The 20,916-nt window shown below is 38.5% G+C and overlaps 1 protein-coding gene across 3 annotated transcripts in view; it reads right to left on the minus strand.

Annotated features, from left to right (window-relative positions):
• Positions 1-20,916, minus strand: part of LOC146379112 (cell adhesion molecule 2-like) — a 202,613-nt gene that overhangs the window by 23,128 nt on the left and 158,569 nt on the right. For all 3 annotated transcript variants that reach the window (XM_084942415.1, XM_084942416.1, XM_084942414.1), the window contains 5 exons: positions 17,897-18,049; positions 14,711-14,848; positions 3,287-3,448; positions 1,978-2,068; positions 1,683-1,861 (listed from right to left, as the gene is read on the minus strand). In XM_084942415.1, coding sequence (XP_084798541.1) covers positions 1,683-1,861; positions 1,978-2,068; positions 3,287-3,448; positions 14,711-14,848; positions 17,897-18,049 — 723 coding nt within the window. The remainder of the gene's footprint in view (positions 1-1,682; positions 1,862-1,977; positions 2,069-3,286; positions 3,449-14,710; positions 14,849-17,896; positions 18,050-20,916) is intronic.

Raw genomic sequence — 20,916 nt, forward strand, 5'->3', positions numbered from 1 at the left:
AGCTTCAAATTGTTAGGTGCGGTGGTGCGCCATGACAAGTGTGAGCAATCCACTAATTAAATAAGAGCCACAGCTAATTGCTTAATTAATCATAGGATTTTCAAGAATTCAGCACTTTTGGGGTTTAAACAAAGACAAGAATGTAAAGACATCTCCTGGTGCTTTTAGCAAACAGTGAAAGGGATTTCCTGATAATTTTACAGCTCAAACAATTAATCAACAAGTAAAAAAAATGTTTGATGGAATGAAAGAGGTTAAAAAAAAATCTAAAGGTCTCTAACAGCACTGTTTCAGAATCGCCTCCTTTAATAAAACCTATGGACAGGATTTGAATTTGAAGCTGAAAGGTATCATACATTTTTGATGGTATACATAATCAGTCTTCACTCATCCTATTTTGTGGCTTTGAACTCAAAGAAGGAATCTTTAACTAAATACCTGAGCGATATACTCTACGCCAACGTTATTTTAAAAGCATCAGCAATTATCTGCGAAAATCTGACAGACAGAATATATATAGCAAATGAAACTCATTTGCATCTTTGCAGTAACCTTGTCTCAGCAGATACTGCGTTTACTACTACTAAGTTTAAATTTCAGTGATATGAGTAATTAGAAAGATGTAAGGTTTCTATACCTAATCCTTACCTTGATTTTGTCACATGGCATTCTGCATAAAATAAGCATATTTTGGATTGCCTTTTACATCCCCGAACATCTGCTTGTGTGGACTTGCATTATATTTAAAAATTTACAGCATTTACTTAGAGAAAGGCTGAATGGCTTATACGTTCATCGCACTCTCATTAAATAAATCTAATTGCACGAACGAGTATTTCATTTTGTTCTGTCATTCATCACTCTTGAGGTTTCCACAGCCCTTTATGACCTATTCATAGTAACCTGTGTTACCCGGGTAGCTCGGGTTTATACTCAAAAGTTTGTAATTAGATTTTTCATTACTTTCTGTTTTTAAATAAAAGAGCTCATGTAATATTATTAATGCTATGTTTTTCTTCATCTCCACTTCTTAACGTCAGAACGACCTGTTTTTTAATGATCACGCACTGTTTCTATAACACAGTGAAAAGAGATGTTTCACTGCTTTGCTATTTTTTAAAGCATTATTACTTAATGCCAAGAGACAAATGGCAGTGAAGAAGCGGAAGAGAGGAAGAACTATCTGTTTTCCCTGACACTGAGTCCCTTTATCCTCCACCTCCTCTGGCGTTACTAGGAATTACTTATCCTTCCTGGTGATATTCCTGACAACGCAGCACTAAATTTTGCCTCTCTCACACATTTCCCTCCTAGTGTGTTGTGTGTGTGTGTGTGTGTATCTGGGACACAGGTTTATTTAAGGAAAGGCGTTGGTGGCATTTGTGTCACCTGGGGCCCTTATTCTCCCTGTGAGGGATGGTACCACTAATCACTATTAGCATTGATACAGTATGCAGATCAGGAGGTATTATAATCCTGTAATTTTTCAATGGTGTTTTGTACTCATGCCTATGAGGTTCATACTTTTCACAATTTTTACATAGCTTTGTTGGAAACCAAGTTTTCCTCTTGAAGCTTTTTTTTTTTCCCAGTGGTGTCATATTAGTAACTGACCAACTTACTTTTTTATATTGTGTCATGAAATGCAATTATCCATATTTCAATGCTTCCCCTGAACTCACCATAGACGTAGAGTACATATTGAGCACTGCTGGTCCCTAGGTGGTTGCTAGCTTCACAGCGGTAGGTCCCATTGTCTGTCTTGTTAAGAGACGTAAAGGTAAGCTCTCTTCCTTCTACAATCATCCTGTCCAGGTCAGGAAGTTCACTTCCATCCTTTGTCCACATCACAGGATCTGGCCTAAAAGGTAAGAGAATATGTAAGAGAAAGAAAGCATGCTACATCTAGGTCTACTCTATAAAACACTATATGAAAGCATGATGTCAACCAATTAATGAAAATTTTTAGAGACTTACGAAGGGTTTCCTTTGGACACACACTCCAACTTCAAGTACTGACCCTCCTGAGGGACTTCAAGGGAATGGGTGATCTCCACACGAGGAGCATCTAAGACAAACAGAGAGACGGCTGAAATTGAGGGAAGAAAATATAAAACATTGTTTTCACATTTTCTTGACATAAATGGGATACATATATATATTCCCCTGAGATGAGCTTCTCTAAGCATGCCTCAGGCAGACAGATGGTGATGAGGAACAGGAAGAGGAATTATCCTAGACAACCAAGCCCCCACATGTGTAACTGGCTGACATCAGGAAACCCTACTGGTTGATAGAAAAGGACAGCGTTAAAGGACTGTGTAGCGGGAGCACAAGAGCAGGCCTTAAGCACCAGATCCATATAAGCAGGAGTCTACCACAGGACCCAAGTTGCTGACTTTGCAAAGGGCCCCCGGAGACTATCCAACACATAGTACAGGGTGTAAGATCCAAGCTGGCACCATCTTGTTGGAAGATCCAACAACAACCAAGGAACAACCAAAGAACATCTGTGCTGCATATGGACTAGAAGTCCCCAAGTCCCGATGTCAGAGTAGAACAAAGGGGGTAAATTCCTGTGGTTCTTCAACTTCCAGACAGACAAGCTGCTGGCCAACAAACCAGGTGATAGTGGTGGCTGACAAGCAGAAGAAGACTGAAGTTCTGATAGATGTGGCAGACAACAAGATCAAGAAGAAGTAGCACATAAAAACAGAGAAGTATCAGGAGCTGAAGGAACAACTGGAGCAGATCTGAAAGGTAAAGTCCAAAGTAGTCCCAGTGATAATAGGAGCAATGGGAGCTATAAACCCAAAACTAGAAACGTAGCTCCAGCAGATTCCAGGAACAACATCCAAGGTCTTTGTCCAAAAGAGTGCAGTTCTTGGATAATGAACAGAACCCTCAAAAACACAGCATTTGGATCACACACACATACAATCCGAGGGGGTAATATAAATACTATAAATATATTTGGACAATTGGACAATACATTTTTGCCCAGACCAAGGGATACTGACTGAATAAAATACCAGTGCCTAAATGTAAAATTATAAACGCAAGATCACAGAAAATCAGCTCTGAAATAGTGCATTTACATACAATGATGGAGGCCTCATTAGTTGAAATGTTCTCTAACTGGGTTCAACAGCCATAAAAGCACCCATTACCATGGCTATTTACAGTAGTTACTGCCTTTTATTGGTTTGAATTTTCTGTTATCCATTATGCTCATGTGTACACTTCATATATGTGTTTGAGTGCTGTACTTTGCGTCTACACTCACAGTGGACCTCCAGTACTTCAGTGGCCTGCTGTGGTGCTTGTGTGAGTGCCACGTGGTCCACTCTGCAGGTGTAGGCCACTCCATCATCATTTCTGTCCACTTGCAGCTGTAGAGAGCTCCGTACTGTAAATGTCTTCCCACTTGCATTCACCTCTTTGGCACCTTGGGAGAGAATTGCATTCTGTCACGGTTGCAGCTCATTTATCTTATAAGGTGAGATAGCTACGAACCAATGTGTTACAACGACTGGCAGATTCCACCCTAGTCTTCGATTCATACAGAACACATGAATATCATGCAAAACAATTAGTGCCTAAAATTTCAATGTACCTTCATAGTGATTTTCATTACAGGTATACCTGAAACGGGTCACATTTCACTAGTTTAAGAGCAAGGATCATTTTTCCATATGAATAGGGTGATTAAGTTGTTTTTCAAACTCAACCAATGTACAGGATCAACATTGCACTGACCCGTCACATTGTTGTGATCGTCTTAGTTTTGCAATGTAGGTTAAAAAAAATCCTTTGTTTTAAGAAAAGAAACCCTCTCTTCTACAACAAACGGCAACAATTTCAAGTGTTCTCTTTATTAATTTATAGAATAGAATACATATTTACATATCAAATTATCCAAATTTGCATTACTGTTGATTTGCTGGTGACTGAATATTGAGTTAGCATTAGCCAAGAATATGGCTAATGCTAACAGCCAATCAATCCAATATACAAAATATGCAAACAGAGCTCTTACTAAGAATTAAGAAATATATTATAAGAGCTGCTTGTATTTAAAGCTACAACATGCTCTAGTAATGTTGCAATCGTCTTACTAATCTCTAGTTACATGCTGCAAAAGATTACAATAGATTTGAAGCTACCCTATTGCCGCTCTTTTACTGTTATTGTACTGTAAGTTCACTTTGTTGCATATCTAGGCTACCTCAGTACGAATTCAATCTGGATTTTGCTGCAGGCAGTGTTAAAATGAAACGTAGCTGCCTCAACTCTAAGTTGTGGCTCTTTGAATGCATATATTTACACTGTTAACAGTTCTGATTACGTGTGGCCTCACCTGTCATCTCTGCATGTGCTCCCACTCAGCTTGTACAAATCAACACTTTCATGCACTTCATATCTATCCGACCTTTTGGTCTGATTCATCTGCCTGACAACTACTTCAAAAAACATTACCAGTGGAAACCAGACAGTAATTGGCAGTAATTAAATTAGCCTGTTAGCAAAGTGTCATTTTGCACAGTTCTCTTTATCAGTACAATTTGTTCTCAGAGATATCCCAGCAACACCTGCTATCCTAAGCAATCAGTTGTTGCATCTCCCTGTGACCACCAATATCCCAGACACCGCAAAGATAGTGGAAAAATCCTACAACCAGCTTAAATTTGGAATATTCCACATTCCGTCATTTCTTCTCTGACACTGTAGACTTTTGATAAACTAAATGTGTTTGATTCACAGGTTATAACCTGCCCTCAAGTTTATGACTGCCATATCAGAGCCTTTGAAATGCTATCAGTTAGTGATAAACCTTCCTCTCTAAAAGCAAAGTACCTCAAAGGCAGAGATGTCCTTCAAAGTGGAAAATTTGACTTCTGAACCACAGACTTTCCCTTTCTCTGTCAAGCTGTCCTTGAGTACCCTGACCAAGTAGATCAGTGGTTCTCTGTGAACTCTACATGACCACAGTTACATCACAGAAGTAGTAACTTCTAATGCTTCTAATTCTTCTTCCTCCTAATGTTTTTGTTACCTTTTCTAGAAACCTAAAGTTTAAGAAAATTACTACTGCGCTGAAACTTTAGCACCCTCTTAAAGGATCTCACCTAAAACCAGAATATATCAGGAAATAGCTAGTGTTTAGAGAAATTAGACACCAGAACTGAGAGCAGATGATGACATTAGTCACAAACATTTTCTCAGAATGTTTGTGCTGCAACTGGAAAATAAGGTATACGTGTTCCTAAAAACTTGGGAGCTGTTATATATGCATTATGCAATAAATTAGCATCCTCTTTCAGACCACACATCTCCCACTTAACTCAACAGCCTTTCACAATTCAACGCCACTAGGTTGTTGTTTTTTTTGTTTTTTTTACTTACTGGCTGTCTTACTTGATGATAATTATCTAAACATATCCACCTCCAAGGAGTTATTTTAAAACCTTCTTTTTCTCAGTAAAATCTCTTCAGCCAGTCGTCAACAAAATGTGTTTGGTCTGTTTACATTACGCCAGCAGGCAGTTTTTAAAAATCATATCAAGTCGCTACGTCCTACTCAGAGTTTCTTTTCAAACAAGAAAAGAATTCCCTCCTATAATGTATTCAACACTCCAGGCTTATCTCTGCATTGAGATGTTGCCCTGCTTTGTCAAAAAATGTGTCCTTCTTTTTCAGTTTTTATATATATCATAAGTGTATTGTATGTACCGTACCTCTCATGCTGACCGCCTTTGTTTGTACCTCCTAAAGAGACTGTTTACGCTCCACATCTTTCTTTCCTCTGTGCTCATCTGCTCCACTTTCCAAGCCTCTCCACCCTACTGTCTCCTCTCTCTCTCAATTCTGCCAATCAACTATTCTGCTCAGCCACTTCCCCCAACTGAGGCAATGAGCCCGCCTCCCCTAGAGATGAATGACTGACAGGTCTGCAGTGTTAGCAACATCTATGCGAACAACGGGGGAGAGAGAAAATGGCTGCATTTCACAAAGAAGATACAGGAGATGACAGAGGGAAAAAAGGACGGCTAAAATAAATTACATCTAACTTGTAATATCAATAGTTTATTTTAGGAGTGCAAACATTTTCTTTCCATTTCTATTACTTATGGCAGGTCCTAATGAACTGATACCCCCTGCCTCTTTGTCAATACATGAGTCCAACCTGTCTTTCTTCTCCTTTCTGCAACACTAGAAGGTTCCTTCTAAACAAATGCCCTTTTAAAAATTCAAATATGCTATATCTGTTTTTGCTCTTTTTGATTTTTTGGTTATTTGTAGTAAGTTCGGTAATTTGTAGTAAGTTCAATAATCACATCATAATTGAGAAGTGAGGTGCGTAAAAAAGGTCCTTCAGATATCTGCAAGATGGGTGGATAGGAAGAAAAAAAAAGTCAAACGTCTTTTTCTTCTTGTTCACTTGTGCTACAGTCAGCTGATTTCAGTCTGTGTGCAGAGAGAAGGAACATGGAGTGATCTGTACCTTTTGAGGAATGGATATACAAACATTTCTTTTATTTTTATGCCATGGGAAGACAAGAGTATGTTGGTAAAGTGCAAATTGCATCCAGGGCAAAGAATCTGCACTTTGCAAACATCTGTGTGGACAGCATGCTAACACAAAAGTGGCAAAGAACCCAGTGTGATCTTAAAGCCGAGTGTATGGCAACAGAGCCTGAACTTCATCAGTAAGGCAGCAATGAAGAATCAGATTTGTAATAGTGGAGCCTCTATTTCTACTTATACATGTTTCAGTTACAGTAGAATTGAAGCAGAATTTGCTTTGAAGTTTCTCTGGGCTGATTTCAAGTTTGCTTTGTGTTGTTGGCTTTGTGTTCATAATTAAAGAGTAAAAGAACGATCTTGTGTATTTGTGTCAGTGTGTTGGACTGAAGTGCTTCAAAACTGCCTTAATTCTTTGTGGTATAGATTCAACGGGATGCTGGAGTCATTCCTTAGAGATTATGGTCCATATGTGCAGGAAAATCCCAGTAGATCAGGAGGTTCTGAAAAAGTCAGACCAGCCCATCTGGCACAAATAACCAAAGCACATTCATAGTCACTTAAACCTTTTGTCCTCATTCTGATGCTTGGTTTGAACTTGTTGACCACGTCTACATGCCTAAATGCGCTGAGATGCTGCTATATGATTTGCTGATTAGATATTTGTTTTAAAGAGCAGTTAAATGGGCGTAGCTAACGAAGTGGCTGGTGAGTATAATATATATTTCTATCGCTCAGCATCGCTGATTCAACAAGGTCATGGAAACATTCCTCTGAGATTTTGGTCCATATGGACATGATGATATTTTATAGCACATTTCCAAAGAGGATAAGAAGTTACAGTGTTTTTATTTTATAAAAACTATTTTATGTAAATCAACAGATTGGGATGACTGAATAAACTGAAGGTATCATCTTGAATTATGCAGTCTGATTATACACACAGTTAGGCTGCTAAAGAGGCAAATTTAAGTACTTCAATCATTGTAATGCGCACTTGGTGATGCTCCTAATGTTCTATTTTTCACAGTAGACTTTCAGCAAAAAAAGTTATCGTTTTCAAGTTAGTTAGTTATCTTATAATATTACTATATCTGAGTTTTTATATTGTAATTCTATTTTTGAAGTTCTTTGATTGTAAATATACTTGCATTGAAATAAAACTGCTGGAAAGACTCAAAAAACGACTTTCTCTAGTGTATAATTTGGCCGTTTAATTTAAGAGTGTGGATTCCTTTAGCTTTTTTTTTTTTGTCATGGAATTTTAAATGGTCTCTGATTGCTTGCGTGTGATTCAGGATGAGAGCACAGAAACTGACATGCTCGCTCAAAGTTTAATTTCATTAACATTATAATTCCCGAGTCTTCCGAGATCCACTTCGAGAACATAATCACAGTTGTCCAACACCAAGTAAGACTTCATCAATAAAGAGCAGCAATCAGCATGCACAAAAGTGTGTGTGTGGAAGTGTTTGGATAAGAGTTGATGTAATTGGTCCATAAATACAGTATCTTATCACATTTTAAACACAGCTGAAAAGAGCAGCTGCCATTGACGTGCCATTAAAGCTCTCGCTTGTCAATCGAAGAAGAAAGAAAAACTGTTACATGACAGACATATTATATTCAATGGCTTGAGTAAGAAAAGTTGCAAAAGATTCAGCAATTTTTTTTTTTACATGTATATGTAATGTTACAAAGGAAATAAAACCAGAAAGCATTTTTTAACTGACAGAAAAAATAATTCTGTAGAGGAAAAAACTGCAGTGAACACAGCATCCACTGACCTGAAGGTGAAGGCGAAGCATCACTGTTAAACGTTCCTACCTAACTTCACCTATGGCTATGAACTGTGGGTAGTGACTGAAAGAATAACATCTCAGATACAAGCAGCAGAAATGAGCTTCTTTTGAAAGGTGTCTGGGCTCATCCTTAGATATAAGGTGAGGAGCTCAGTCATTCAGAAGGGGCTTAGAGTAGAGCTGCTGCTCCTCAGCATTAAAATGACCCAGTTGAGGTGGTTTTGGCATGTCAGAAAGACACCCTGGAGCTGACCCTGCGAGATTATTTCTTTTGCCTTGCATGGGAAAGCCTTGGTGTCCCCTCAGAAGAGCTGGAGGTGGCTGGTGGTTGGGTACAGGGTAGCAATGGCAACTCGGATTAGATTGCTTACACCACAACCGCGACCCAAATAAGCAGTAGCAAATGGAGGGATAACTGGAAATAATGTGAAAAAATACTGTAGCAAATTTTAGCTTTTATTTAAAAATCATATTCATTTTTTATTTATTCTCATTACAAACACACTCTGTAGACCCGATATAATAAAAAAGGAGAAAAAAATGGCACTATGCTGCCATATGCACCTGTGGTAACTCTTTTCCGCAAATAGCCTGGTAGTATTTGGCTACAAATGCGGTTGTTTTGTGGGTGGGTGCTCATGGCTCTGTATCAATGGTGTGAGCCAAGACAGAGCCTCGGAGGATTAGAAATGGAAATGACAGGCGTACAATGACAGAATCTGACCCCTTTAAGCGATTTCACAGGAGAGAGTTGAAGCCGAAGAAGAGAACATAGAGGGACCGACAAGAGAGACCGAGGAGGTCTGCTGGGTTTGTGGAGGAATCATGAGCAACAGTGCCAGACCTGACTAATCCTGGTGGCAGGGGCCCGAGGGCTGACTCAACATACCCTGAGCTGCATCCCATCTGAGAATGAAAGCAACTTGCACAAGCAAGAACAATATCAAATCTTTTACGGGTGAGAGTGAGAATAATCAAAATATATGCGAGACTAAACACTATTTTAAATTTAAATTTGCTGAAATACACAATATTACCAGAAAATATTGGCAGATTAGCACCTATGTATGCTGTTCCCTTTGCCTGCCAGATGAGCTGCATAACAATAAGGATGAGTAAACTTTAAAACAAGAGCAAAAATATGCAGCAAGCTCCCGCTCTAGCGAGGTGTGGAGATGATATATCGTGCTGTCCACCATCTTCTCGCTTATTCCTGCTACTGTGCAGCGTTCAGGGAGCTTGCCTGTTGGCTGTCTGTAAGCATCTTCCCCTGACTGATCTGCCTTACCAGCTAGACTCTGTGCTTAACTGACGTGTGACTACAACCGGGGGGAGCACTGTTAAATGTTAGGAGACTTCCTATCACTGCCTGGCAGACCAGTATCATAATGTCCTTTCTGACATGAAACTCCCTGAGCATTCACAGCGAAGAAGCGTGTACTGCGGATTTGTGAAGACGGTTTTCCACTCCAGAAGGAGCGGTCTGGTCAGTCTCAGTGTCTTGACATTTAAAAAAAATGGACAGGTGCTCCACCTTTAGGACGTGGCTTTTAATGGGCACAGACAGTGGGCGTAGCAATATGATCTCTTCTTCTGTGCGCAAGTCTAAATCTGTTAACCTCAAACTCACAGGATGAGTCGGATATACCTTCAACGAAAGACTAAGGAAAGAAGAAAGGAAACCTTTTGCACTTACATATTGTTATTTAAAGCTTTGAAAAAAACTCACCGAAATTGTAAAATAACAAAACAGGTGGAACATCTTGTTTGTCCATTTGAGTCCTGTATCTTAATGCTGATTAATATAGAACCCTAACAGATTTCCACAGATCATATGTCAGATGTGCGTGTTTGCAAGTACTTTGTTGCGCACATGTAACAGGATATAGAGGGTAAAGAGGTATTTTTGTGTGTGCATCGAACGCATCTTTTATTCATGTCACCGTGACTTGCAGGAGCCATCTTGAAATTACATCTTTAATGGTCATTGATCCGCAGCACCCCGGGGAGCTGGATAGTATAAATGTAGTCCCAACGCAGACTTTTTTATGTATTGTGCAAAGCTGTCTAACACTGCCCAAGCAGCTGAAAAGTGTATTTTTTTTTTCTTTTAACTGCAAAACTTCTTTAAATTCTTGAACTTGATTCATAGTGGAATGTTCACAGTGTTCACATGTTTTCTTCTTTCCCTTCACCTCTTCAACCCCATTCGAATGTTCGAATAGTGAGTAGCACCAAATTCTGGACAATTAACCATAAATGAATACAGTCAGTAGTATTTGAGTGATAGTGTAGCAAAATGTGAGGTCACAATGACCTTAAATAGTGTTCAGACCTTGTCCTTCACTAACAAGTTTGACAACTGAATAGGGATGCGACTGCAAACGAATTTGAATCAAATCTCTGTGTTTTTTTCCCCTTAAGCCCCCTTGGAATAGAGCTATTGCGTTACATGATGGAGCAATAACCTCTACAGTTTAGGTCAGAGAGTATGATAATGCTAGTCTGATAGAGAACATCCCCACCCTTATTTGAAATAAATATTCATTTCATCTCTGTCTTGCTTGGTCTCCACACAGCTCCCCCTGGTTCAGCGGTGTGTAAACAACTTCTACATGTGGTGATATTGGAAGAGGTCTCTCTGGGTTATGGTGTGTAACTGAGATAGAAATATATCATTACTGGGTGGGGACTGAGGGGATCTGAGGGACAAAGAGACTGAGAAATAAGAATATTGGATTCCGTTCCACACACACCAGCTTATGTCGTTACATGCACGCTGTCTGCTCCATCTGTCTGTTTTGCTCATGCAGGCACGCACGTATACAAAGATGTACACACCCACATTTAGCATAGGGTGTCTGTTAACTGCATGCGAATGGGTGATGGACTGCTCCAGTGGCTCTGCCAGTAATATAATCTTCTCTATTCCCCCAGATCCCACACCAATATGTCACAATTGTCATTTATTCCCAGCATGGTCGCTCACAATCAGATGGCTTTTCACATTGAACACACCCTGATCCTGTCAGGATGATGAACACTTGAAGTGCACTCCAATCCACCTACACGTGCATAGATACATCGTGTATTAACACATGCTGTTTTCTATTTGCTTGCTTTTAGGTGCTTTTTTTCTTTTTAGTCTGTTATTTTGGAGGACATCCCAGACCACCAGCCATCAGACGCATACTATTGGTTTCATTTCATTTTAACCATTTAAATGCAACACAGTTTCTTTATATATATATATATATATATATATATATATATATATATATAAAAAAGGAAATAAATATATTGTAATGTTTTGTGAATGACAGCAGCCTTTCAGTGTCTTATATAACAAGTTGTCATATATAACAAGTTAGACCGACTGGGTCCATTCACACCTTCTTATTTGTACAAGAAATGGTCCAGTTAGTGGCAGACATGCTTTAGTGATTGACAAAGCAGAACTAAATATGTAAATGTGCCTGTGTCAATCATATTGTTGAGCGCTGGCTTTTCCCTGAACCAAACATGTCCTGAATATGTCTGATAAATAAATTGCAGAAAGCAACTACACTGCAGGCATCTAATTAAAAAACCGAAAACAAAAAAAGACAACCATGCTGTTTAAACTAAAATGTTTAACTTGGAACACTTTTTTTGTTATCTTTACAAAACATAACATTTTCAAAACATTGAAATCTGTCAGCTTTTTATGAAACAGTTCTTTATGGACGGACACGTACCTGTCAAGGAAGACCGATTATTATAAGGGATCCATGTTTTTTTCCCCTTTGAGACCAGCACTCTTCAGAGTTTTCTATTTACTATTCATGAATTTGTTTGGTTAGAGGTGACTTTTTCAGGTGTTGGTAAATCGCTTCGCTCAGATCCAGCGTGCGAGATTAACAAAGCTCGTTTTAGGAGAGACCTCGTTCTGAGCATTTCTGAACAAAAGTGATGACACAGATTCAATCTCATCATCAAAGTAATTAAAATGAAAGATAAACATGATATCTGCTTAAAACTGTGTAGAAAACCAGCATTGATTTAGTCTTATCTGAGAGCATGTCTGCACCATAGAAAATCCTAAAGCCAGATAGCAGTCTGAGCTGTCTGGACTTAAACATGGGTGGAAAGGGTGTAGCGGCAGAAACTCAGGGAGCTTTTCAGTAAATTCAGCGTAGGCAAAACATCCTTTGGGATTGAAATTCTTGACGAGTCCAACTGCGGGTCTGACAACAAATTTCTAATCTGACATTTATATTTTGTCTCAAGGTTCTGCTTTATAAACGGCGGCTCCGAGGCACATTTTAGAAACAACTACATCGAACAATATATTGTTATACAGTTATTAAAGCATTGAAATAAAGATAGCGGTTGCCCATGTTCAGCAGCAAATTATAGCATCTGACCTTAATGAGAGAGCATATCCTCTTGAGATTTTCTCTACTTTAAGCCACAGAGGATATCACTGACTACCTGTTTCTGTGGTAAATTAAAAGAACATAATGTCCTGGCTAGCAGTGCCTTACAGGGAGCTCTTCTCTCAGTAGTTGGCCACTGGGAGTAGCAATAATCACCCGTAGAGACACAATAAGCCTGCAAGGAAAAAATACTCAGCCTGCTAATTAGTTTGTAATCTGTTATATGCTATATGCTTGTTCTTTGGAAGGGGAACAAAAGAAATACTAAGTGTAGTGGGTAAAATTACAAAAGAGTAAAAAGAAAAACCCCAACAACAACATTAATTGAAAGAATGTGATTTTACTTTAAATGTTTATGTTAAATATTATAATTATTAAAGAAGTTAGCATGCTCTGCACTTTACCAAGTGATTTATAAGGTGTCTCAGCAGAAGCAGAAGCATCTATTGATAAAGTAATTTTAAAAAATACACATAAAGAAAAAACATCCCATTTAGTTACAAGAAGAAATATGTGCCAGAGACATGACAGACATAACTAATTTAGTCTGCGACAGCCGAAATAAAAGTATTAATATGCCAAGTTAATAAGACAAAAAATTATCTTTGCATTGGCAAAAAAACATTTTATGTGGTTTATTAATCCTTTGTATTAGGAGGGAAATTAATGTTGGGGAGTTTCTGTCTCGCGCATCCCAAATCCTTCTCATAAAGCCTATTCTGCTACATTTAATTGGGTATTCAGAATGTGTAACACCTGCCTGCTTGTTATTCTTATTAGGTTTCAGTGATCTGTTGGGTTATACAAAGATTTTGACAGCGTCTTCCTAGAAATTTGCATTGTTTTCTGGCAGTTAAAAAGTCAATGTGTGATTTCCAATCCAATTCAGCAGTCATTTAAATTAGAAAAAGGGCAATTTGCATTTTGATATCTGACTTTAATCTGCCTTCTGAATCAACAGAGAAACCTTTGTAAGAGTTCTTCAGCTGTGATGATCTGTGACAGTCTGTCCAACTGGGTTATATACTTTATTTGATACACAACTGCATCTGTTCCTCCTCTCCCTGAAAAACTTTATTTCATCATTTCATGTCCAAATCTCTTTTATCAGTTTTCTCTCTCCTCTCCTTCCTTCTCTCTCCCCCTCTCACTGTCTTGTTCAATTACAAAGTGGACGGTTCATCAAGTAGAACAGAGCGGGAGCAGGGTGGAAATGAGGTATGTAGTCCAGTCAGTGAGATTTAGAGCAGCCCTCTAATAACAAGGGAGGTTAATGTATCGGTCTCAGGCCAGAGGACACATGCTGAATCTGCTCTATTAGAAACAACTTGTTCGGAACAAGAATACACTGTAGAGACATCCAAAGCGGCAGTTTTATGGCAATAGTTTTATGAAAAAGAAAATACCAATTTTAAATCCATTGTGAAATACAAATGAGTACTTTCTGCCACATTTCTGCTCCGTTTGTTTATCACAAAGCACAATCACGAGCCATTGTGAAATGTGATAGCCAATATTTTTTGTATCTGACAACACAGCGAGACGGCTTTCCAAAGAGATCACTGTGGGGCTAACTGGGGAGTATTAAAATATCAGTAAATCAGCAGATACCAATTACAGAAAGTGATGCTATTAGAGCACAGCTAATAGGTACGGAATACAAAGAAAGTAACAAAATAGTTTCATTTATAAAAAAGTAACATTTTGTTTTACTTTAATTTACAGAGAACAGCCTAAATTTTTGATTTTATAAAATAAGTTGATCATGTTTTAAAATAACAGAATCTTTGAACAAAAGCGAATGAATCATCAGCCTGTTTTTGGTGACTACAAAAGCAAACGTGCTTTTTTTTTATTCACCAACTCTGATTGGGATTTTTAGAATTGCTTGCATGATGGCATGTTTTCTAGCCACAGTACCCATAGATGTGATGCACGTGTAAACGCAGGTATGACGTTACATACCTTTGACCTCCTTTTCATTCCTGAACCAGCGCAGGTCAGCAGCGGGCTTGCTGCCCTGGGTGATGCAGGTCAGAGTGATGTGGTCTCCCTCCATGGCGGGCTTTGTCAGGCCATCGATCTCTGGCTTCTCTGGCACACCTGAAGGATGGAAACGGAGATCACAGCGATGGCAGAACTAATTCATGCGCAGCAGGGTGTCATTATACAACAATAATATTAGTATGCCTTATTGGAAATCACCCGCCCCCCCTAGCTTTCCCACCTGCAGGGAGATTAGAGAGCAGACTACAGAGATTCACCAAGCAGCGACATGCTCGACGGTACATCACAGAAGATTCGTGCTGGCACATGGGTGGGTGGATTTTTTTTCTAACCACTGGGTCATTCCCTGCTTTACTGCTAGGTCAAACCAAATTATAAGAGACATAATTTTTCACCATTAGTTTTGTTTCTTTGGTTTTTCCAGGTCATAAAACACTGACTCTGCTGCAAAACAAATACAATGAGGCAGAGAGGAATTTTGTTTTTGATGCTCACAGAATTAGAAAATACATAAAAACACATCAATGTGCAATCAAAGAACAATTCCACAGTTTTTCCTGTGGTTTTTATTCACTACTACTCTTCCCATGAAAACATAAAACCCCAAATATCATCACATCAATCAAAGGAAAAACTGTACGCTGACAAATAGCATGCTTTGTAGGTCTGTGTGTGACAAGGCTGTGACCGCAGACAAGGCCATTACTATTTACAGAAAATGTTAATCACTGGCCTTTCCCATAATGAGTGTTTTAAATGTGTGGTGTCTGCCCTTCCACTGTCAATGAGCAATAAGTCTGCCTCCAGCTGAGTGACTGAAAGTTCTGTCAGTCAATGCCATTGACCGACTCTTGCCTTGTCCATCTCACCACCTCCTGTAAGGTTTATTGCCACAGTTTAAAGGTCCTCCTGTTTTATGTTTCCCATTTGTTTGAAGGCACAAACTGCATACGTAATCCCAACAACAGCCGCTGCTTGGCAGAGGCACAATTTAGTGATAAGCATGTGTTAATATTATACATGTGATTTTTAATGTGCCTGTTTTTTTAATGCAAATTGCTTAGTTTTGAAGTATCTAAAGTAAGAGTGCCACAACAGCTAAGAACGGTGGTGTGCGAATAAGTGTGTGTGGGTTGACTCAGAAAAGTATTTGATGGATTTTCCTCCAGACTGAATAAAAGCAGATCAAGTGCATTGTTCATCGTGTACAGTCACGTTCCCCTTGGGTGGCTATAGGCTGTACAGCTTTACACCCTCTCTCTATAAAGCCGAGTTTTGAACACGCAGAAAAGAGCTCAATTTCTGATACATGGAAAATAGGGAAATTGGATTTCACTGTTTCCACAAATTTCTGTGGTGGTGTGTGATTACAGTGCTTACTATGCTGATCAACACATAAATATATATGCATTTTCTTTAAGCGTTTGAGAATTAAGGTCGATCATAAGGTATTTAGAGCTAAAGGTAATATCCTTTACTGATAACATTTGCATACTTTTTCAATTACTGATCAAATACTAAGCACATCAAGTCATGCATCAGCATTAGCCGTATTAGTGGCAATGCTAGCAGCTAATGATGCATCCCATAGTTAAGCTCCAGAAATAGTCTATTGGTAAACCTGCTACTTTGATGACTCAGACTTAAGAAAGATTACCAGGCATTAATGTGCCAGTATTGATGGCCCTTGGTGGATGAATTCCTGATTATTCATAGCTCTTACTTTTACTTTACCTTCAGGAGTTTCACATTTTTTAGAGAAATGTCTCAACTACTATAGGATGGATTGCTATGAAATTTATTACAGACATTTATTTTACCTGTAGGCTGAACTCTATCTCAAAATATCTGTAACATCTAGAGTGCCATCAGGTAAAAGGTTGAACACTACTTTCCTTGATGACATTCTCATCAGCTTTACACACTGGCAACAGATGAGCACATATTTTTGTTCAAGCACCAAATCATTTGAATTCGAAGCTTGCATATTTGTAGTATTACCGTTTTTTTTTCCAAAATCATTTTCAGTGTTTTCTTTTATTCGTCCCCAGTGCTTATGGTCCCAAAGCAGTGGCAGATAAACCAGGCCATCCCCAGACTATTTGGTGTGTTTATTAAATCACCCTCTCTGTTTTCTAGCTTGCACCATTAACTATTGTTCAAAACTGCAAAATGATTTTCTCCATATTCTTATTGAGCAGTAGCCTTTAATGTCTAATTCTCAGAATGCTTGTTAACACAGAGAGCCAGCTAATGATCCTGGAGTGCACAAGCACATCTATTAAGATTAGCAAAAACTAATTGGCAAGATAATAAGCCCAGTGGCAAGAAATGAGACAATGTTTGTGTGAGGCCATGATCACAACACAAACACTGCTAAGGGGAGGGAGGTACTAACAGTGTACACTATTTTTTATCTGCATTTGCAGGCATAAGCAACAGGCTATTTCTAACAACATAGCATCACAGCAAACCAATAAGCTGATAGCCTCAAAAAAGAAAAGCAAGGCTCCAGTATGGCTGCAAAATCTAGCTATGCTGTATTACTAGTAATTCTGAATCTTCTGAAATCAACAAATTCACAAAATAATGACATAAATATTGCTATACTCGACAATTTCACTATTTTCATTTTGTGAATTATAATAATTATATATGTTTATATAAAGATTTCAAATGGGGAGTCAGATTTGCAAATTATTTCCAAACTATTATTACTGGATTTGAAAAGCTCCTGAGACTCAGTGAAAAACAAAGTCCATTTGGAGCATTTTGTATCTTCAGCAACCTCACGAGCAGAAATGGATATACAGCCACTCGAGACACCTGAGTAAGGTATGCAATGTCTTTTTTGCTTTCTTTCGTCTTTTTCTCACTAATCGACAATTTCTGCTTGAGGTAAAAGGAAACCTAAAGGGTATGTGTTGCATTTGGAAGCTGTTTTTTTATTTTTTAAAACACCGTTCAGAGTTTAAAAAAAAGTATATATATTATTTTTTAGCCATGGCAAATGAGAGAGAGGAAAAACATGTACTTAGATCACTTTACTACAGATTTTACACACATTATAGCTGCTATAACGTCCATCTATGAAACTTTCCTTTGAGGTGGAGTTTTTGCTTTTGCTTTGGATCTTGTACTCACCCAGAACAGTCAGGTAAGCTTTGGCCGTTCTGACAGGCATGGTGAAGAGAGAACAGGTGTACATGCCTTCATCAGACAGCGTGACATCACTGATGCTGATGGTCAACTCTGATGATGTTGCACGCACAAGCTCGATTCTGTTGTCCCTTAGAGCTGGAAACACAGATAACCAGAGGCAGATAGTTAGAAAAATATTCAAATAACTGTAAACTAGCAGCTGTGGGAGGAAACTTGTGGACTTCTACAGTGCGGTGACAGGTACAGGGTTTAAGGCTGTAATATTTGAACGGTGGTTCTTATAATGCATCAGTGTTGATGTCCATATAGGGAATAAACTGCATCCACAGATGGAGAGAAAGAGAGTTTAAAAAGCACGCAGAGAGAGATTAACCAATCTAGAATCATCTCATCTGGAAAAAAAACAAGCAAGAAAAAAATATTTGCCTGTTATTTGGTTCTAAACATTTTCTTTGTTCTGAAAAAACAACAGCAGAAGCCCTAAAGTTTCGACATCTGCTCTCAGTATTACTTAATGCAAATCCTAGATGAACTTCTCTATAAAATCATCTATCAGTACCGATGAAATTGATTTTCTTCCATTAGTTTTAAAAATGAATGCATCAGCAAACCACCGCATTAAACTATACCACACAGCCTTCACTGCTGTAAACCACTGCAGACATTTACTTATATGAAAATGTAATCTTCCAAAAGACATAACCGAATGCAGTGGGGATCAATATTGCAATAAAAGGCAGAGAGTGAGGCTTAATGAGAATTTGGAAAGATGTGCAAGTAGAAATAGATTTGCTGTGATTGAATGGCGAGTTTAAAGATACAAGAGGGCTCTTCAAACTAGACTTCACGTCTATGATAGGACGGGAGCGTGCGCTAAAAAAAAAAAAAAAAATTTAATAAAATTCGTCGACACCTTGGAAATAGCAGTCCAAAAACTACACACTAATTTGCAATTTAAAAAAAAAGGCCGTGTGAACTATAAAGTGTGCAGAAATTTCTTTCCTGCTGTTTCTGTGGCCTTGGCTGTCGGGAAGATTTAGTCAAGTCTTCCTTTTGCTAGTATAATGCCTTTCTACAAACCTTATTTAATATGAGCAGCCAAGGCTACTTTGCTTTTAAATTTCCATGAAAGTGACTCAGAACTCCCCTTGTTCAAGTACAGTGTGTGCGCATGTGTGACTTAGTATGTTTGGATTGAAGGAAAGAACAGAAAGATAGCATGACTATTTCTGTACAGATGTTTACATTTTCTTTCATGTCAGCTTTTGAAAGCGTATTTGTATCTTATGATCATTTTAAAAAACACTCCGGGTTTTGTTGCCTCTCTAGACAGGGTTGAAAAGTACAAGCTATTACACAGTCTGTTTGAGGAGTACTTTAGTCTGGCTGGCAGAATTATGAGAAATGATACCCAAGGTATCTAATACATCAATTATAACATCATAAAGCGTTAAGCTTTTCAGCCTTTCTTCAAACTCCAATCCAAAATGTTTATATACTACGCAATACAAGGTGAAACATCTTTTAAATGTAAGGTAAAATATACAATGTCTTTTGTTATATTCCTGCAGCTAGACCATCAGATGTAATTTTACTAGAGATGGATGCAATTTCCCTGCGATAGACTGGTGACCTATGATAGCTGGGATAGGCTCAAGCCCTCCCCTGCTATCCTGAAACATATAAGTGGTTAAGAAAATGGATGGATGTAATTTCCCAGTCACTCGAATTTATTAATGGAGTAATACATAATTAGATATTTTTAATAGGCACCTTAATAAAGCTAAGATATAGATCAGGCCTCATTTCAAATTCTTTGAAAGAAGCCGGCGCTCTCTTTGTATTTAACTGGTTCAGCTGGCGTCTTGTTGCAAAGCTGGATAGTTGCACTCTTTACAGTTCATCAATATGTTACTCTTTTTGCTGATGGGCATCCAAGCATGAAAACATGAGATGTAAGAAATAATTGTACTGCCTCACACTACTGGCCCAGCAGACAACCGTACTGGGGATATTGTAAATCTGAATTGAAAAGATTTCATGTAGAACCAAAATGAACCTGGACCAAACAATTCTTCTGGGAATTTTCAGAATACGTGTAACAAAGAACAGAGGAACTGGGCCAGATAATTGCTCATAACTTTGGAAAGTCTAATGGTAATAATCTATGTGTTGCAAAACATTTTTTTCAAACCGTACACTATAATAATTTTGGGGATTTACGTGTAGTTTTTCCCGTGACAGTACTCGTGAAAAATGTGCTCACCTTCTATTATCATTAAAACTTTGTGAAGCAGAAGGCATTCAGTGTTGCACAGGTAATAATCTATACGTAGTGGAAACTGTACCTTTGTAAATGTCAGACAGTGGCACATTTCTAGCCTTTCTAGGTGCATTATTTTGGAAGCTTCTATGTGTGCATGCTGTGATCACAGAGCTGAAAAATAAAGAGAAATGTCAGTGAGCAATGCTGTGTCATTTGGTCTGCCAAGACATGAAGGCTTTGCTTTGTGGGTTCCAGGCTAAACATCTACCGTTGATGGCGAAAGTGTTGTAATCGGTTTGGCTAAACGACAGCTGCTCTGTCTCATTTATTATTGCATTTGTTCTGTCCTTTCCCGTTCTTCACAACACCGGTTATCGCTACACGTTGTGTACAGAGCTGGAGCAGACATGACAAGTTGATATGAGCACATGACAGATCTGTAGGCTCCAGTGTAGTGACAGTACACTGCTGTTTCTGTGAGTGTCTGTATGAGTTCACATGCCCATTAATGCAAGACCACAGAATTAGTTTCAGTCTAATACACTGCCAGTTCAGCTGATGGTTAAAGCTCTCCTGAACAGATAGGATTCCTGTCACGTGTCATCAAACTACACAAACAAATGCATAGACTTTGTCCCAACAAATAAAATAAGGCAAATATGGATTAAATCCCGAGAAAAACTGCTCTTTGTCTCTGTTTATCTATCTTTCTGTCAGTCTTTCAGTTTCTCTCTTT

This window comes from Perissodus microlepis, chromosome 10, assembly GCF_051167445.1.
Source record: "Perissodus microlepis isolate ML-2025 ecotype Zambia chromosome 10, ASM5116744v1, whole genome shotgun sequence".
Classification (NCBI taxonomy): domain Eukaryota; kingdom Metazoa; phylum Chordata; class Actinopteri; order Cichliformes; family Cichlidae; genus Perissodus; species Perissodus microlepis.